The sequence below is a fragment of the Rattus rattus genome, chromosome 3 (assembly GCF_011064425.1).
Source record: "Rattus rattus isolate New Zealand chromosome 3, Rrattus_CSIRO_v1, whole genome shotgun sequence".
NCBI classification, from domain to species: Eukaryota; Metazoa; Chordata; class Mammalia; order Rodentia; family Muridae; genus Rattus; species Rattus rattus.
This window is the reverse complement of record NC_046156.1, coordinates 122,151,153-122,169,410: the sequence shown is the minus strand read 5'-3', so window position 1 is coordinate 122,169,410 and position 18,258 is coordinate 122,151,153. Positions and strand designations below refer to the sequence as shown.

General features: G+C 44.1%; 1 protein-coding gene across 2 annotated transcripts in view; it reads left to right on the top strand.

The window, feature by feature from the left end:
- The window catches only part of Usp13 (ubiquitin specific peptidase 13), a 103,814-nt gene that overhangs the window by 31,635 nt on the left and 53,921 nt on the right, over nucleotides 1-18,258 (top strand). For both annotated transcript variants that reach the window (XR_004387385.1, XM_032898534.1), the window contains exons 4-6: nucleotides 4,220-4,341; nucleotides 9,316-9,458; nucleotides 12,746-12,930. Coding sequence is in view for 1 of the 2 variants with exons in the window: in XM_032898534.1 (XP_032754425.1) it covers nucleotides 4,220-4,341; nucleotides 9,316-9,458; nucleotides 12,746-12,930 (450 nt within the window). In the remaining variant the exon portion in view is untranslated. The remainder of the gene's footprint in view (nucleotides 1-4,219; nucleotides 4,342-9,315; nucleotides 9,459-12,745; nucleotides 12,931-18,258) is intronic.

Sequence of the window (18,258 nt, the reverse complement as noted above, 5' to 3'; positions counted from 1 at the left end):
AATAAGGTGGAGAGTAGTTGAAGAAATTACCTGACATTGTTCTTACACACACACACACACACACACACACACACACACACACACACACACACACTTTACCCCCACACATGTATATACAACTACACACACTAAAATGAACAATCAAGAACATCCCAGAGGATGGTGGATTAGCCTGCTAATTTTAGCACCCATCAGTAGATCTTTTCTGCAATAATGATAGCTAGTGTTTGATTTTCCTTATGAAGAAGAGCTAGCCTTGCTTATGCAAATGACTACTGGTTTCTAAATCGCATAACTAGCCTCGAATTTTGTGTTTAGCCTCTGCTATAGTTTTTCTCAGCAATAAAAAAACAATTGCTATTATCTGTGTGCACGTCTCTGAATGATTACAACTATTATTTAAAAGACATTTCAATAGTGTGACTTCATTTCAATAAAAAACAACTGCACACATTATTGTATACATTTGCCTAAGTGTATACATGCATGCATGTCTCTATTTGTAAGTACACATGTATGTATATGTCCGCATGTGGCTGCAGGCACATTCGTGTGTGTCATGCCCACACATGTACATATTTGAAATCCTGGCAGTGTCTCAGAGATTACTAACAGTAGCTCTTTTCTTAGGCTAAGTTGATTCTGATTCTGGTTTTCTTTTCTTCACTGCCGTCGTCACCACCATCCACATTTTCTTTGGTTGCACAAAGGAGTTAGTTAACCTCTTTGCTTTCAACCTTGGTGCTGAAAGATTTTTGAGTTTTTATTTTTCTAGCAATTATTTCGATTGCAAAGGTTGTTGTCAAGTTATGGTTTGAAAAATGAATGGGAAGGAGGCCTCTGAGACCTTGCTGTTGCCCCCAGCTGCGTTTCAGCCTTTGAGACAAGCTGCAATCAGTGCCCCCTCAGCAGTCCAGAGCTCTGAAGCTCGCAGGATGGTCCGATCCCATTCTAGTGCAGACTCAGTGCAAGCATCTTGGCTGCTGTGAGTGTGTGATTGTGATGGCTGTGGCATGGCCATCAAATGGCAGGCCATAGCTCTTCTCTCTGCCTTTTTGCTTCTGCAGTGTTCCCCACGGCCTGGTGAACGTGGTTTGAATGGGTTGTATAGGGCCGAGCCGTCCTTGGTCACTTATTCTCATTACCCTGTGAAAGCATGAGTCTCTGCATCACCACCATTCACTGGAAAGAGAAGCTTCTTTGACTAAGGCTGAGAGTAGGGCTTGTCTATTAGCATAAACATAAGAATTTAGTAGGCAGCTTGTTCTTGTGTCAGGATTGCTAAGCCATAATGTTGTGTTTCCCTGTATAACCTATCTCCCAACCACATACATATGAAAGTTTATATAGAGATTAGGTTTGGATTCCCTCCTGTGGAGTAGACCTCTAATCCAATCAGGTATGGTTGGTAACAGTAATACCTTTTTTGATGTTTTTGCTTGTGGAGCACAGGATTGGTGCTCAACACAATAGCATAGTATTGGTGTCCTGATGCCTCTTTGACAGTATGTATTACACAGAATATGTGTGACAAAGAGACTTCAGGACACTAATACATGGGACCAGGAGTGCAGCAGGCAGATAAAACTTGTTCCCTTTCTCTGAGCTGCACTGAAGCATGGGAAATTCCATCTTCTCCACACTTAGATGACTTATTGAGGAGCCCTGCCTGGCATGGTCTTTCTGAAACTCATTTCAGCTTTGCTTCAGAGCTGAACCAGCCCTGTGTGTGTGTGTGTGTGTGTGTGTGTGTGTGTGTGTGTGTGTGTGAGTGTGTGTGTGTGTGAGTGTGTGTGTGTGTGTGTGTGTGTGTGTGTGTGTGTGTGTGTGTGTGAGTGTGTGTGTGTGTGTGTGTGTGTGTGTGTGTGTGGGTGTGTGTGTGTGTGTGTGTGTGTGTGTGTGTGTGTGTGTGTGTGTGGGTGTGTGTGTGTGTGTGTGTGTGAGTGTGTGTGTGTGTGTGTGTGTGGTGTGTGTGTGTGTGTGTGTGTGTGTGTGTGTGTGTGTGTGTGTGTGTGTGTGTGTGTGTGTGTGTGTGTGTGTGTCCTCCTTGTGTTGTTCGTTAAGAACTTAGAGAAGCCCATGAGGACGATGGTAGTGTTGGCAGTCACCTAAGGTGGTTCTAGGCTCTAGAGCATCCTGGATCCGACTCCAGCTTCCTGTAGACCTCATTCTCTGGAATCTCCTCAACTGCTCAGTAGGTAGCTCCCGCAGACTTACACTCTACATCCAGAGCAGGCTTTTTTCCTTCATTTATTCAGGCTAGGTAATATTTGAGGAAGCATTAAGTGAAAATGTTTTCTTTAGAAAAGAAATGGCTAACATCTGGATTGTATGGAGTCCATTCACAGAAGCGTGAGATCACTCCACTCCTTACAGATTCTATGTGCGTAATATGTTAATAATAAAAGAACACGGAGTGGGAGTGACTCACTTGAGACTTCTGTTTCTTCAGTTTCCTTCCTTCCTTTCCAGTTTCTGTGCGTTGGATTGGTACAAAGCTGCCTTTGCCTTGAGGGTCCCTTGGTTTTCATTTTCATTGTTATACAGAGCAGACTTTTCTAGCTTCTGCTGTGGTACTGGACTTTCCTTGTTGTGGTATTGAACTGATCATCTTTCTCATTGAACATTTAATTATAACTTTTGTTATAGATGGTGGAGCCTCAATTTTTTTTATGACACATCTAAATGTCTTTTTTGTTTGAAGTCTTCCCTTTAAGAAGGTTTCTTGAGTTGTTTCTTAAACTACCAGACTCTTCCCTTTCTTGTTAGCCCTTTGTAGCACTGGGGTCTTTATTTTGGTGTTTCTGATTTTTAGAACTTCTAAGAGTCTTATATGTCTGGCTTATAGTTTTGCTGCATTTTTTAAACTTAAAATGGTTCTGCTTTTGAGAGTGAAAAGCTGAACTGCTCATGGAATTAGACCACATTTTGTTAAAGGTGATAATAGATCATTGGTTCTCAAGTACCTGCTATAGTACATGTAGCCCAAGAACTTTCCGTAGAGTCCGTGTGTCTGTGTGGCTTTGTATGTGGTTGCATCATGTGACTGCCTTAATCACCATAGTCCCAAACATATAAACACACAAACATGACCTGGGACACTGGCACCCCTTGTGAGGGCAAGGCTGTGCCATCCACAGAAATAATATGACCAGACTTTTCCTTCAGCTATCAGCTAACCTTCACCAGAGAGGAGCCAAGCATAGAGGGTGCCTGGCAGGGTGGGCTGGAGAGACATGCTTTGTTTATGGAGAATTCTCTAGGTCCTCAGACAACAGGGCTGCTCAAATGATGGGTTCCTTCAGGCCTACAGGATTCTAACCACTGTCAGAGATGGGGGGAGCAGAGAGAAGGAAGAGGTAGTAAGGGAGAAGGCTGGGTTTCTAAGTAACTGCTTCTGTTTATTGGAAACCCACGTTGTGTCTGTCCCTTCTCTACAGGGCATCATTCCTTTCCTGTGTAAGGGGAGTGCTGGACATGAGGGCAGTACATGGGTTAGAGTTTGTGACTTGCTTAAAGTTGTATTAAATGTGTGAATAAACATTAAAACCAGCCTTATCCACTCTCAAACTGGTGTGCTTTTGGGTAGGAGAAGCAGCTGTTAGTAAAGTGCTTGCTATGCAAACATGGGGACCTGCATTGATTCTTAGACCTCACAAAATGGGTGTGGTGAAGCACACTTATAATCCCAGCAACAAGAAGGCCAAGAGAGGCAGATTTCTATGGCTCAGTGACCACCAGTCAGCTCACTGAATCACTGAGCTCCATGCCAGTGAGAGACCCTTTCTCAAAATACAAGATAAGGACTCCTGAGGAATGACACCTAGATTTGACCTTTGGACACACACACGCGCCACACACACACACACACACACACACACACACACACACACACACCCGTTTCCTTTGATCTGGTGAGATTATTGTCCTAAGCCCATAGCGAAAACATCTGTTCCTTTAAAACATATGAATTCAGTTTGCAGCAGGTATGTCCACCCTGTGAAAGTTCATGATGTGACCCAGTCATTTATTAACAAATATGCACCCCTCAGCAAAGATGGCAGGGTCTGCTTCTCCTGGGTGGGGCAGGAGGATGGCCAATCCTGTCAGGGTTGGATCCCGTCCATGACGTTTTGTCTCTGTGGATTCCCTGTGAGGACTTCTTTGGCACGGGCCACCTTTTCCTTACTTCTTTTCTTTGTTTTTATTCTCTCCTCAGATCTAGATATGGATGACGATTTAAATAGTGACGATTACGAATATGAAGACGAAGCCAAACTTGTTATATTCCCAGACCACTATGAAATAGCCCTTCCTAACATTGAGGAGTTACCAGCCCTGGTCAGTGAGTGTGCGTGTGGCTGCATGCCGTGTGTGTGTGCGTGTGTGTGTGCGTGTGTGTGTGTGTGTGTGTGTGTGAGTGTGTGTGCACGTGTCGGTGGGAAGGCCGGTCCAGAGGAAAAAGATAACAATGGAACAAAAAGCTGGGCGTGGTGGTGGCACACAGTGGTGATCTCAACACTAAGGGTGCTCAGGCAGGAGGATCATGAGATTGAGGCTAGCCTGGGCTAAATAGTGAGTTCAGGGCCACCCAAGGCCCCTTAGAGAGACCTGTCTTAACCAAACCAAACCAAAATAATAAAATAAATAAATAGAAACAAAGTGTGATCTGTCTCCTCTGAGATCTCTGAGAGTGGCCTTTCCTGATTGCTGTCCACTCCCTCTCTGCCACCCCTCTTTAGATTTCATTGCCCATGAGTCCGTGCTGCCCTGGCTGGGCTAGCTCCTATGACTTGGCTGATCTGTTGCTGGGATTGACAAAGCCTGCACCTCACAGATGCTGGACAGCTGGAGAGGAATGTGTTTTGGTTGGAGGAATGACCAGGTGTTTGTCAGATTTTCATGCTGTCCTCCCATGTAAGATTCTGTCTCAGAAGCCGGAAGACTGCCTGCTGGGGTGGCAGTGGTGCAGTTGTAAAAAGGACCAGCTGTTTGCACCTTTGCTGAGAACCAAAATGCCTTTCTTATATTTTTGTTAGTGAGCTCCCCCGCCCCTACTCCCTTCCTCTGTGTACTTCTCAGAGTCAGTTTCAAGGATGGGTCTTGCTTTTCCTGCAGGAACTGGTACCGCATTGGTAGCAGACAGGAATCTGCATGTTGTGTTTGATTCTGGGTCGTCTGAGAGGTCACAGGGTTCCTGCTTCTCCCTGATTCCTGTAGCCTCCAATACTCTATTCCCCTTCCTTCCATAGTGTGCATGGATAACTCTGTTTCCTATAGCCTGCTCCCAGAGGCAGTGGGGTCAAAGTGGGTTGAGTTTGGACATGCCAGCTTATTCCCCCCACTCCCTTTGAACTCCACTAGAATCAAAGCCAGGCCTGTGGGTCCCAGAACCTTCTGACAGACCCTGACCAGTGAGACCCTGACCAGTGAGACCCTGACCAGTGAGACCCTCACCAGTGAGAAGCATCTGCTCAGTCACTTCTGCCCAAAGTGGATGGGTGTCTGTGCTTAGAATTTCCCTGTTCAGAGGGACTGGGTTTCTAACGTACCCTATGTCCTTGTGATTTATCATAAAGCTAAATTTATGACCATGGAAGTAAGAGCGTGTGTGTCTGTGCACTACAGCCCTTCGCTTTACTAAAAGCGAGGCATCCTTTCCCAGATGAGGTGCCCAGTGAGGCTTGCGGAAATGAATTGCTGTTGCTTTTCTCAGATTTCCTGGGTTGACTCATGTGGCTGTTACCAGGAATAAAATGCATTAGTGGGTAAAATGGTCTTATGCCAGCCAGCCCTTAGCCTCAAGTGTACTATGCTTTCCTCTCCAATGCTGAGAGTTCTTTTAGTTCATGTGCATTGGTGTCTTACCCACATGCATGTGTGAGGGCATCTACAGCCCCTGAAACTGGAATTACAGATGGTTTCGGGCTGCCACTTGGGTGCTGGGAAACATCCTTTGGAAGAGCATCTAACGCTCTTAACTGCTGCGCCATTTCTCCAGCCCCAGTGCTGAGAATCCTTATCGCTCCAGTTCAACATAATTCTGGTTTTGGGAAAGGAAGTGATGAAGCACACTGTGAATAAATGTCATGAGAATTTTTTATTCACTTTTTTTATGTGAAGATTTTTATATGAGTATAGTAAATATTAAGAAAAGGCATCAAACTAGGCACAGTGAGTCATGCTTTTAATCTAGCACTGGGAGGCTGAGGCAGGAGGATTGCTAGGAATTCACTGCTACATAGAGCCTGCCTCAAACAAAAACCAAAACAAACACCAAACCAAACCAAACTACACCAAAGCTCAAAGAACAAAGAGCCACCCACATACACTACTGTAAAAACATCCCTGGATTCAGAGTATAAAAGAGGAAGTGCCCTGGGAATGCAAAGCTAGTAAGAGACATCATAATTTTTAATAATAGAATTGGAGAATACTTTAAAGTGAAAACTTGAATAAAATTTCTTTTAAAGAAATGATTTAAAAAGTAGAAAACAAATGAACTCTTAAGGTGGGCCGAGCAGGTTGAGAGGAAGCCTGACTTTGTGTCTCTGATGCTCGCTCCAGGTCTTTGCTATACCAAGGACTCCAGTTAGCTCACCAGAGTCAAACGTGCATCTGCTCCGTTTTCAGTGTTTGAGGGTTCTCTTCTGAACTTTTAAGTAAAAAGAAAATGCTTGGTCTAAACAAAATCCTGGACAGACGATTCTTTCTTTCACATCTTCGGGTGTGGCAGCACAGGACATTTTCGTTTGCTTTGTGAGTCCTACCAGAGAGGCAGACCACCTTTGCGTGGAGGGCCTCACGGCGGGCTCCCGAGCCCGGGGCTTCTACCAGAGGAGCTGCAGCAGCCATGCGCTTGTACCTGCCCAACAGCTCCGAGCGGAGCAAGCTGCTCCGTGCTTGCTGGAGACCCCGAGCATGCGCGGCTCCAGCCAACAGTGAGGCATCTCTGGCTGTTGGGAAGAAACACTACTGTTAGGAATTTGCAACATTCAGCTAACACAGACGTCAAAACATCAGGAGCACAGAGGCGACTGCAAGTTACAGTAAAGCAGGGAGGAAGGCACAGGATTTGACTCTGTGGCCGTCTTAAGGATAATTAAGGTTAAATGATTTAATTTTAATACTGATTGCATTTGGCAGGTCTCTAGAAAATTTCTTAATATTTCCTTTCTTTTTTAATTTATTTGAAATATAAAAACATGGACTCAGGGCTGGGGGCTGTAGTTCAGTGGCGTGGTGATTATGTTGTGAAATGGCCTTTCGTTTTGCTTTGCTCTGACATAGGTCGCTGCTGTACTAAGCCTAGGCCGCCCTCCATCTCACAACCCCCTCCTGTCTCCTGAGTTGTGTGCTGGCATTTGTGTCTGTCTTTTCAAACACTTAACATCTTAATGGTGAAAACAGTCAGAATCCTTTGTTATGTGTGAAAATTGTACTGTGTGTAAGTAGCCAGTACTGTGTGTAAGTACCCAGGACTCCCTTACATAATCAATACCCAAGACCTTGTACTCTCTAATCAGTCTTCATCTCTTGGGCTTGCTCCTCTTCGCTCAAGGTGATTACTCGACAAAGTTTGTGCTGAACTTCCTGGGACTAACTTTGTGATGTCGCACATGTGAATGAGAGCATGTGGTACTCGTTTTTTCTGTATCTGACTGATGTCACAGACGTAATAATCTTCAGTTGTATCCCTGTTGTGGCAAATGACTGGATTTCGTTACTTTTCATGGATACCCAGCATCCTGTTGTTCATAAGCATCATATTTTCTTTCTCTGGTTGTCAGTAGATAGATGCTTGCTTTTTTGTTTGTTTGTTCGCTTTTCTCTCCTGTTGTGAATAGTGCTGGGATGATCACAGAGATGCCGAATTTCTTAAAATTTAACAATCAACTCTCAGGGGCCAGTTTGAACCAGTTCCAGGGCAGCACGGGATTTGAGGCCAGTGAGTGTTTAGGTAGAGTCCAGCTCAAGGGGAAGAAGGCTGTACTTAGAGCATCATCACCAGCCTCACCGCAGCTCTGAACCTGAAAAGGGCATTGCATTGTTTTATGGTGGCCTAGAGGCCTGACGAAATTTTGCTGGCTATCTCCAGAAGAGACACTAAGAGAAAGAAGATTGTAAGTCAGAGCCCCTGAGAGTGCTGTGTGTGGTGCATGGAGAAAGCGCAGAGGTCTGAGCAGATCCAGGCAGCTGGTGGAAGGCCGGGCTGAGGACACTGGCTGCTGGGGTGAAATGCTGAGGCTCTGAGGTCCAGGCACGGAACCAGCTAGGTGGTGGGAGATGCATTGTGAGGGTTGGCAGGACAGCTCACTGTAGGTTATATACAGGGCAGGATGAACAAGGGTGGCCATTTTGAAAGGTCTAATATCCACACTTGCCTGTACTGATAGGACTAAGCTTTCTGAGGCCTGAAAGATATGTGATTGCCTTTTTTCACTTAGTATACGTTTTCCAGATTTATCCACATCTCGTCATATATTGGAATCCTGTTTCTTTTTATTGCCAAATAAAATTCCACTGTACAAACATACTACATTTGGGTTTTCATTCTATTTATCATCAATAGGCATTTGCTCTGCTTTTGTTCCATAGCTAAATTGCTATTACAAAGATCTCTAAATTCATCCTCCTGCCGTCGAATGTTTTCATGTCTCTTGGACGTATTCCTAGTGTAGATCTGCTGGGTCCTGTGGCACCTGTTTAAGCATTTGAAGAACTATTGGACCATTTTCAAAGTGAATGCACTGTTACTTTCCAGCAGACGTTGAGTTTTATGGGTAGCTAAAAAAACAGCTCATAGCTCTGGGCATGGGTGATGAGAGGAAGCAGGGCATCTGTCTTCCTGTTCTGTTGAGCCAAGGACACCAAGCAGGACACTGAACATCTGCTTTTGAGACCCATTAGCACAGGGACACTTGGACATGTCCTCTGCCAGCATCATAGCTGCATTAGACTCAGAAGTAGAGCTGTGCCGTGTGCAGTCCACTCACGTGCCCTTGGCCTCGTGCCGTGTAAGCTGAGGATGTTGGATATCTTGGTTCATCAGGAGGACCCTTTTCATCCCACTTGCTGAGTGGTAGGGATTATTTGTGTGAGCTCTAGGCTTGAGCTGATGACTGAATGTGCTCCTTTGTTCTCCAGTTATCATCAGTATCCCAAGGCCTGGGGGTTAAATCTAGCCAGATTGAGGGGAACAGACCTCACTGTGGGGTAGTTGAGATCCGCATCGAGGCAGTGTTTATTGAAATAAGCTTCTGCGTTCATTTCTAGACCCGGAGTTCTCATTGTTGGCTCTGTCTCATCTCACAGGTAACAATTGCTTGCGATGCAGTGCTCAGCTCAAAGTCCCCGTATAGGAAGCAGGATCCAGACACGTGGGAAAACGAACTGCCAGTATCGAAGTACGCCAACAACCTCGTGCAGCTGGACAACGGGGTCAGGATTCCTCCGAGGTGAGCGTCTGCTAGAACAATGGAAGTTTAGACCCCAGACTAGTCCAAGCAACATCTGATTTTCTACCTTCTCTCTGAGCTAGCAGTTTTATATTTTCTTAACTGATGCCTTTTATTGCAAAGCCACTAAGAACTGGAAATTTGTTTTTATTAGAAATAAGTCAGATTCTGAAAGACAAAGCCCATCACGTTTCCTCTCATTTGTGGACTTAGAGTTAAATTTATGGCTGCACACAAACACATGCACATGTCTATTTGTGTATGTATAGGGCATGATGCTTGAAAGGCGATTGTGACTGCAGGGAGAGATCTGTAGTGACAGTGAAACAGAGGAGATGGAGCACACATGATAGCAAAACAGAAGGAAAGGCAGGGGCATGAGGAAGGGCTGTGGGGCAGACTTTCTAGAACAAACTGAGCTAATTCACGTGTGTGGAATATCATAATGAGACCCACTATCTTATATGCTAACTTTAAGAATTATTTTACAAAAGAAAGAAAGCGAAGAAACCAATAAAAGTCAGAGACGAGTCCTTCTCTCTGAACATTGCTGGGCCTTTGTAGTAGGTGCTGAGTGCTCTCAGCCCTCAGCCTAAGCCCAGGTGCTGTCCTGCAGCAAACCAGGTGTTTGCACACAGGTGCAGCTCAGGGACGTTCTACCTGTAACACCTGCTGGGCAGTGCAGGGGATGGCCAGACATGACAGCTGAAGCCATTGTCCTTCTGGAACCTTCTGGAGGCCAGTGCATCAAACCCCAGGCCTCCTGCCCCCTTGGGGTGCACTTCTCCCCTGGGGTTCCTCATCAGGCCTGAGTGCCAGGTGTCCATGGTGACATATCCTGTGCTGGCTTTTCCCTTTCTTATTTGTCTTTCCCATTCTGCTGGGCTCATCTCCCACACATCTAAGTCTGACTTCAGTCTAGGGGGTCAGACTTGACACAATGTTGGGCAGTCTCCAAGGGACCAGAATGCTCTCAGGGACTCAGAAGCTAGGTCTCAGAGGAAGAGCAAGGGGCGCTTAGAGATATGTCCAGTTTCATTGACGTGGGCCCACTCTACTTTCTGTCCTAAGACAGTAGCTTGAGGTAAGGCAGACCACTGCTGGCCTCATTTTCTACCTCCACAGAAGAAGGATGTTTCCACTGACACTGAGCAGAATTTGCTAGAATCACACGATGGGGTTTTCCGCTAGTCATTTGACACATGACTGGCATTTAGTGTGCAGTTTGGACCACTTATTTTCTGAATTTAGAATTGTAGTGGTAGGGTATGTCAGTCATTTTATAACAAACCCCTGAGATGGGTCAAAATCATAAACGGGATTTAGTCTTGGCTCGTGGTTTTAGAGGCACCAGTCACCGTTAGCTGACCCCATTGTTTTTAGGTGGTGGTGATACAGCATATCAGGTGGGATACCTACAGTGCTACAGGCTGTTTAGCTCATGGTGGGTAGAAAGAGAGACAAGGCGGGTCCTGAGTTCTAATGTTCCCTTTTAAAGTATTTCCCAGTGGGGGCTGCAAGGGTGGCTCAGTGGGTAAGAGCACTTGCTGCTCTTGCAGAGAACCTGGGTTTGGTTCCCAGCATCCACATGGCAGCTTAAAATTGTCTCTCACTCCAGTTCTGGGCGGGGTGGCTCCCAGTGGCACCAGATACACACATAGTGCACTTTCATACATGCAGGCAAAACAGTGTACACATAAAAGTAAATAAATCTTAAAAATAAAAAGTACACTCAGTGAACATAATAATAGATCTCATGTTTGATTGTTGTATTACTTAGTTTCTATTTCTGTGATAAAGCACCATGACCAAAGGCGACTTACGGAGGAAAGGGGTTATTTCATCTTATATTTCCAGGTAACCAATCTATCCCTCAGGGAAATCAGGGTAGGAACTCAAGCAGGGCAGAGACCTGGAGGCAGGAAGTGAAGCAGAGACCATGGAGGAATGCTGCTCACTGGCTCGCTCCTCATGGGTTGCTCAGCCTGGTTTCTTATACACCCAGGACTACTTGCAGGAGGGTTGAACCACCCACAGTGAGTTAGGCCCTCCCACATCAACTGTCAATCAAGAAAACTGACTGCCCACAGGCCAATCTTAAGGAGGCATTTTCTCAATTGTAGTTCCCTCTTCTAAAACAACACTTACTTGTGTCAGTTGACATAAGAACTAGCCAGCACCATTATGATGTTTTCATACATATATGTAACCGTTTGCTCAAATTCACTCCTGTTACCCCCTCGCATCCCCTGTCACTCTTGCAGATCGCCTTCCTCTTTCAAACCAGTCCCTTCTACATTAATGCTTTTCTTTTTGGGGACTCCATGAGTTTAGTTAGGGCTGCTTAGAGGAGCACAGGTGACAGGTTATTTATAGGAGCAATGGCATCTTACCAATGACTATGCCATTGAAGAAAGTGTTTCCCTCCCCAAGCTTATTAATTGCCTATAAGTTTTCAGGGAGGGGCAGGCCTCTTGAGTGCCTCTGTACTCCATGATGGAATGGGCCCAATCCTGTAGTCACAGGCACCGTGAATTCAGGAGTGCAGCAGTGGCTGTGACACACCCAGAAGACAGTATTCCACAACACTCCACATCTCATGTTCTTTTTGCAGTCTCATGAGCCTTAGAGGAGTCTTGTAGAAGCCCAGGTATAGCTGAGCGTTCTGCAGTCTCTTGTTCTCAGTGTGCTGTTGACCAGATATTCTCCATGGTCCCTGCCGCTCACTGCAGAGACAAACATCATTGACCAAAGCTGATTGTACCAATAATCTACAACCCCAAACATGAATATTTAGACAACTGTTGAACGTTTGTCCATGTAACAGCTTTCAAGACATGTTGGGTTCATAACGCCATGCAGAAGACCATGGCTTTAACATACAGTTCTTCCTGGGATATGCCCAAGTTGGACTATAGCATAGTTATCTACATCAGTTTTATCATGTATGTGTGATGTTTTGGAATGTCTTCCACATAGGACCCTCCATTTTTGTACCTTATTCAGGAACCACTGTCCTGCAAGTGGGAGTTTGGAGGACATGGCCTCTTTCTCGTGCTTCATGTCATATGTCAATTTTTCTTTGTAAAAGAGCCACACTGGAGATCTATGGCTCAGTCTCGGAAGCAGGAAGGGTACTGGGTGGTCCTGGGCTCTGGACGGGAACAGTAATATCCCTGGGTAAGAACACTGGGGAAGTGCAGCCAGTAGGATACACTGTTCATTTTTCACATATCAATGTTTCCCTTTGTACTAGCTGTTCTGATTGTTCTCTTGTGACTTTCTAGTGGCTGGAAGTGTGCCCGATGTGACCTGCGGGAGAACCTCTGGTTGAATCTGACTGACGGCTCTGTTCTGTGTGGGAAGTGGTTTTTTGACAGCTCAGGGGGCAATGGCCATGCACTGGAGCATTACAGAGACATGGGCTATCCTCTGGCCGTGAAGCTGGGCACCATCACGCCGGATGGAGCAGGTGAGTGTAGCATTGCATGACTGGCATCTCACAGCTGTCTCAGCTCAGATCTGAGAAATGGGCTTTGCTTCTTCTTATTCATAGTGTGAGTACTCGAGATTCCTTGTCTTGGGGACATTGATGGTGCTACTCTTGTGGTTATTCATGGGTCTAAAGCATTTAGCCCGGTGGCTTTCAGTAAAGTGTGAGTAAAATAACTGTTCTCCTATATCTCATGGCTAAGGGGATCTAAGCAGGAAACAGGATCAAGGAAGTGATGTGTATGTTGAATCCTCCATTAAGATAGTAGGAGGTAATCCTAGAATTGATTGTGAATATTATTAGTACCACTTAGGGATGAATGTATTATAAGAAATCAGTGGGGCTGGAGAGATATCTGGCTCAGTGGAAAAATGCCACTTGATTATTATCAAGAACTTGATTATTGAACAGTTGGATTCCCAGGACCCACATGGTGGAAAGGAGAGACAATTCACGCAAGTTGTTCTCTTGTCTGTATGCTGTGGCCTGCAGGAGTGTCTCCTGCAAATGTGTGTGTGTGTGTGTGTGTGTGTGTGTGTGTGTGTATGTGTGTGTTAAATAAATATATGGATATGTAGATAGGCAAAATATGAAAAGGAAAAAACCAAAACCTTGCCTGTGGAATGAGCCCAGTGATGATGATTCTCATGTCTCTAGAAGGTCAGACTCCTTCCCAGACTGCCAGCTTTTCTGTCTTTCTCCTCTCCCAACCCATCTTCTCTAAATGGTTAGCTTTGGACCGCATCTGTACTCCTCATTCATCCCATTCCTCTCACCATTTTGTGATGGAAAAGGGAAATAATACCAAGTCACCATGCAAAACCTAAATCCTGAGCAGTGGCCACGATGACACGTCATCTTGTTACCATGAATTTTTAAAGTCATATCTAGAGCAGCACCTAGCCACAGATCTCTGCTTTCTTTTGTGATTGTTTTTTCTCTGCTCTAAGCTGGGATGATGTTTGTAGAAGAATAAAGATATCTGTCTTCTTTCTTTCCTCTTTGTGATTATCTGTGATGGAGTTAGCTTGTCTCAGAATTCATTGACTTCCTGTTCAAGCCTTCTTATTCAAGAGTTGGTCTTTAGGTCTGACCATTGCTTTCCTGTGAGCTGGCTGAATTTTCCTTTCATTTTATGGTTGAGGGCTAGTGGTGAATAAGGCATGTTAGAATTCTTTGATTTCCCATTTGGAAAATATTCCTGCTTCCAAATTTCATGGAATTAGTATTGTTGTTGCTGTTATTATTGATTTTTTGAGGCAGTCTCACTGTATATCTGGATGGCCTTGAACTTACTACGTAGTTTAGGCTGGCCTCAAACTTGTCATTCTCCTTCCCTAACTTCTCATCAGCGAATTATTTAAATTCATTAAAGAAAAGTGGTTGCAAAGGCATGAGGTGCAAGTACAAAACATTTTCCATCCAAGTAAATGACTCTGTGTATAAACTGATTCTCATTCTGAGTGTTCTGGGATTTAAAGAGAAACTCAGCCTGTGCTTTGTGGGTCAGCACTGCAACTATGTTGACAAGTGATGGTCAATATTATAACAATACTGACAAGTGATGGTCAACATTGTAACAATACTGACAGGTGATGTCAACACTGCAACAGTACTGACAGACAGGTAATGGTCAACACTGTAACAGTACTGACAAGTGATGGTCAACATTGTAACAATACTGACAGGTGATGTCAACACTGCAACAGTACTGACAAGTGACGGTCAACATTGCAACAATACTTACAGACAGGTAATGGTCAACACTGTAACAGTACTGACAGATTATGGTCAACACTGAATAATACTAACAGACAGGTGATGGCCAGCACTATAACAACACTGAATGACTGGAGACAAATACTTAATAATGGGGTGCACAGAAAGCCTTCTCTATGCCCCTTATGGGGTTACAGAAAGATTTGCAGTGCAGGAACGTGTGGTGATTTGGATGAGAAATGTCTCTCATAGATTCATGTGTGTGAATACTTGGTCTCCCGTTGCTGGCACTATTTGGAAGGTTATGGAACTTTTAGAACATGAAGACTTGCAGGAGAATTTATGTCACTGGGGGGGTGTATTGCGGTAAAATGAACCTCTGATCCAACTGATAAGATATAATTGCCCACCTAGATAAGATATAATTTGTTCATCTAGACATACAAAGTCCTGTACACATCCATCCAACCTGTGCAGAGAGAAATCTTAACACCTGCCGCCATGTTCCCTCGGCTGCTCCCACCTCTCTTGCTCCAGTCTCCTTTTCTCTAACACTTTTCTCCTGCCCATCCTTCCTTCTCGTCCAGTGACAGACCTCATTCTATCTTGTACCTGCCTTCACCTGCATAATGACATCAACCTACAGGGGTGAGCTTTGAAAGTCTATATAGTCTGGCTTTACTTTCCATTCACTCTTTTGGCTTCTTCTCTGAGGTGGGGATGCAATCTCAGTTTCCTGCTCTGCACACCTGTTGCCATGCCAGCAAACCTTTATAGATTAACCCTCGGGAACCATGAATCCAAATAAGTCTTCCTTCTATAAGTTGCCTTGGTCATTATATTTTATTATTACAAAAAAGCAATTAATACAAGAAGAAAAAAATTACAGTTCAGACTTTTCTGTGTTCTGTGGCATCCTGGGAAGTGTTTCTAGAACTATGTCTTAGGGCGATTATTGCTGTGATGAAACAACATGGCCAAAAATCAAGTTGGGGAGGAGAGGGTTTATTTGGCTTACATAAAACTTAATCAATGCAGACCAATATATAAGAAACCCAGTTCTCAGAACAATCTGACTGCAATGGCTTCTCTTGTCAACTTTACGGGACCTAGAATCACCTATGATACGTTTGTTTGAGAGGGGTTTCTAGGTTGGGTTCATTGAGTTAGGAAGACTGACCCTGAATGGGATCACCCATAGGTCTAAACCACATCAAAAGGAGAAAGTGAACAGAGCACCAGGTTCATCCCTCTCTGCTTCCTGTCTGGCTGTCATGTGACCAGCTGCCTCACACCCCTACCCCCACGATTCCCTCACCCTAAGGGAACCATAACCTTGAATTGTGAGTTAAAACAAACACCCTTTTCCTTTAAGTCAAATTCATCAGGCATCTTGTCACAGTATTGAATGAAGTGATTAATTCAGCACCAACACTTTACCCATCTGTAATGTGGGTTATTTATGATTCTAATGGTGAAGTCAGGGCAGTGCCTCACTCCTTTTTGGATTCTATACAAAATCTTGGGCATATTAGGCACAAATAGTTTTGTTAATCAACTGGCAACTGAGTATTTAAGTAATTATCTTCTACTTAAGTGGGATAACACAGGTTAATTATGTTTTTATGTATCTTTTAAATTAAATTTATTTAGTGTGTGTATTCATGTGTGGAGGTGCAGTGTGTGTGTGTGTGTGTGTGTGTGTGTGTGTGTGTGTGTGTGTGTGCACACACATATTGAGAACTCTAGGGTATGGTTCTTTAGGAGCCATCTATGTTTTATTGAGTCATGGTCTCTCCTTGGACTGGAGTTTGCTTATTGATCCAGGCTACTGGCAAGTGAATTCTAGTAAGCTGCTTATTTCTGCTTCTCCACTGCTGGGGTTACAACTCCATGTCACCACGCTTGGCTTTTTAAAGCACATTTGAAGCTCAAACTCAGCTGCTGTGTGGAAAGCACTCTACTGACAGCACCTTCCCCAACTTTCCCTTTTAAAGTTGTCATTGTTTCAGTTACACTAGACTTTAAGCAGAGTCACATCATTTGTCCTACAGTAGAGGTGTTTGAAAGCACCCTTCCAACACATCCTGGGTGACACTGGCTATTATGCTGACCTGCCATCTTACTTGAATTTGCTTTTCTATTGAGGTCAAAGAAATTTCATTACATTCTTTATTTTTAGTTTTTGCTCTGTGGAGTGTGTGTGTGTGTGTGTGTGTGTGTGTGTGTGTGTGTGTGTGTGTGTGTGGGTTCTCTTGTAACCCTGGCTAGCCTTGAAGTCCTGACCACCCTGCTTCCATGTTTGCATGCTGGGATTGATGTAGTACACATCTAGCTTTTCATTATATTCTTGGCTATTTGTAGTTTTATTTTTTCTTGAACGTTTTAGACAATCTTTCTCCCCTCTTTCTTTCTTTCTTTCTTTCTTTCTTTCTTTCTTTCTTTCTTTCTTTCTTTCTTTCTTTCTTTCTTTCTTTCTTTCTTTCTTTCTTGGTGTGTATTTAGTCCAGGCTGACCATGACCTCACTCTGTAGTCCAGGAAGTCCTCAAACTTGAAATTCTCCTGCCTCTGCAATTACAGGTATAGACTAACACACCTAGCATCTAAGGCTTTTTCTTGTCAGCATATATATAGATATTTTTATTAAGTTTCATGAACTCTTTCTTTCTTTTTTTTTTTTTTTTATTAACTTGAGTATTTTTATATACATTTCGAAAGTGTTATTCCTTTCCTGTTTCGGCAAACATCCCTCCCCCTCCCTTCTTGATGGGTGTTCCCTCCCCACCTCCCCCATTGCCACCCTCCCCCAACAATCTAGTTCACTGGGGTTCGGTCTTAGCAGGACCCAGGGCTTCCCCTTCCACTGGTGCTCTTACTAGGATATTCATTGCTACCTATGAGGTCAGAGTCCAGGGTCATCCATGTATAGTCTTTAGGTAGTGGCTTAGTCCCTGGAAGCTCTGGTTGCTTGGCATTGTTGTTCATATAGGGTCTCGAGCCCTTCAAGCTCTTCCAGTTCTTTCTCTGATTCCTTCAACGGGGTCCTATTCTCAGTCATGAACTCTTTCTAATATCAACTGTCATAGCTGTTGTTAAGGTGGAGAACTATTGTCTTTTCCTCTAGGAGGGAGAACTTTAATAACAGTTGATTATTTATTATAGCCATGATCATTTGAATACATGCTCTTAATTCTTTTAAAGTCCAAAACCTCGGGTAGTATAGCCAGGTGCTTGTGTGCTCCATATTTTGATTTCTTGTGTTTGCTGCATGACGTTGGTTTTTCTAAAGTCTTCCTTTGGTCTCTTACTCCTTTTAGTTCATGATTGCAGGAATTGTTCCCCTCCATCTTTTTAATAGATATTTCCATCTTATATCTTTCTAAATTGGTGGTTAGCTGCAACTTTCAAGCCAAATAAATTCCTAACATTGTACATTTCTTTAAAGGTTCAGTGATGAGCCTTCAGGATGTGAAAGCGTGGGGTATGGAGTACTCTCTGGGGTGAGGAATTCTGTGGAAGGTTGGAGTGTCTGGAGAGTGATTTTTCCATACTCAATAGGTCTCTCAGACTAACTTGTGAAAAAGTTT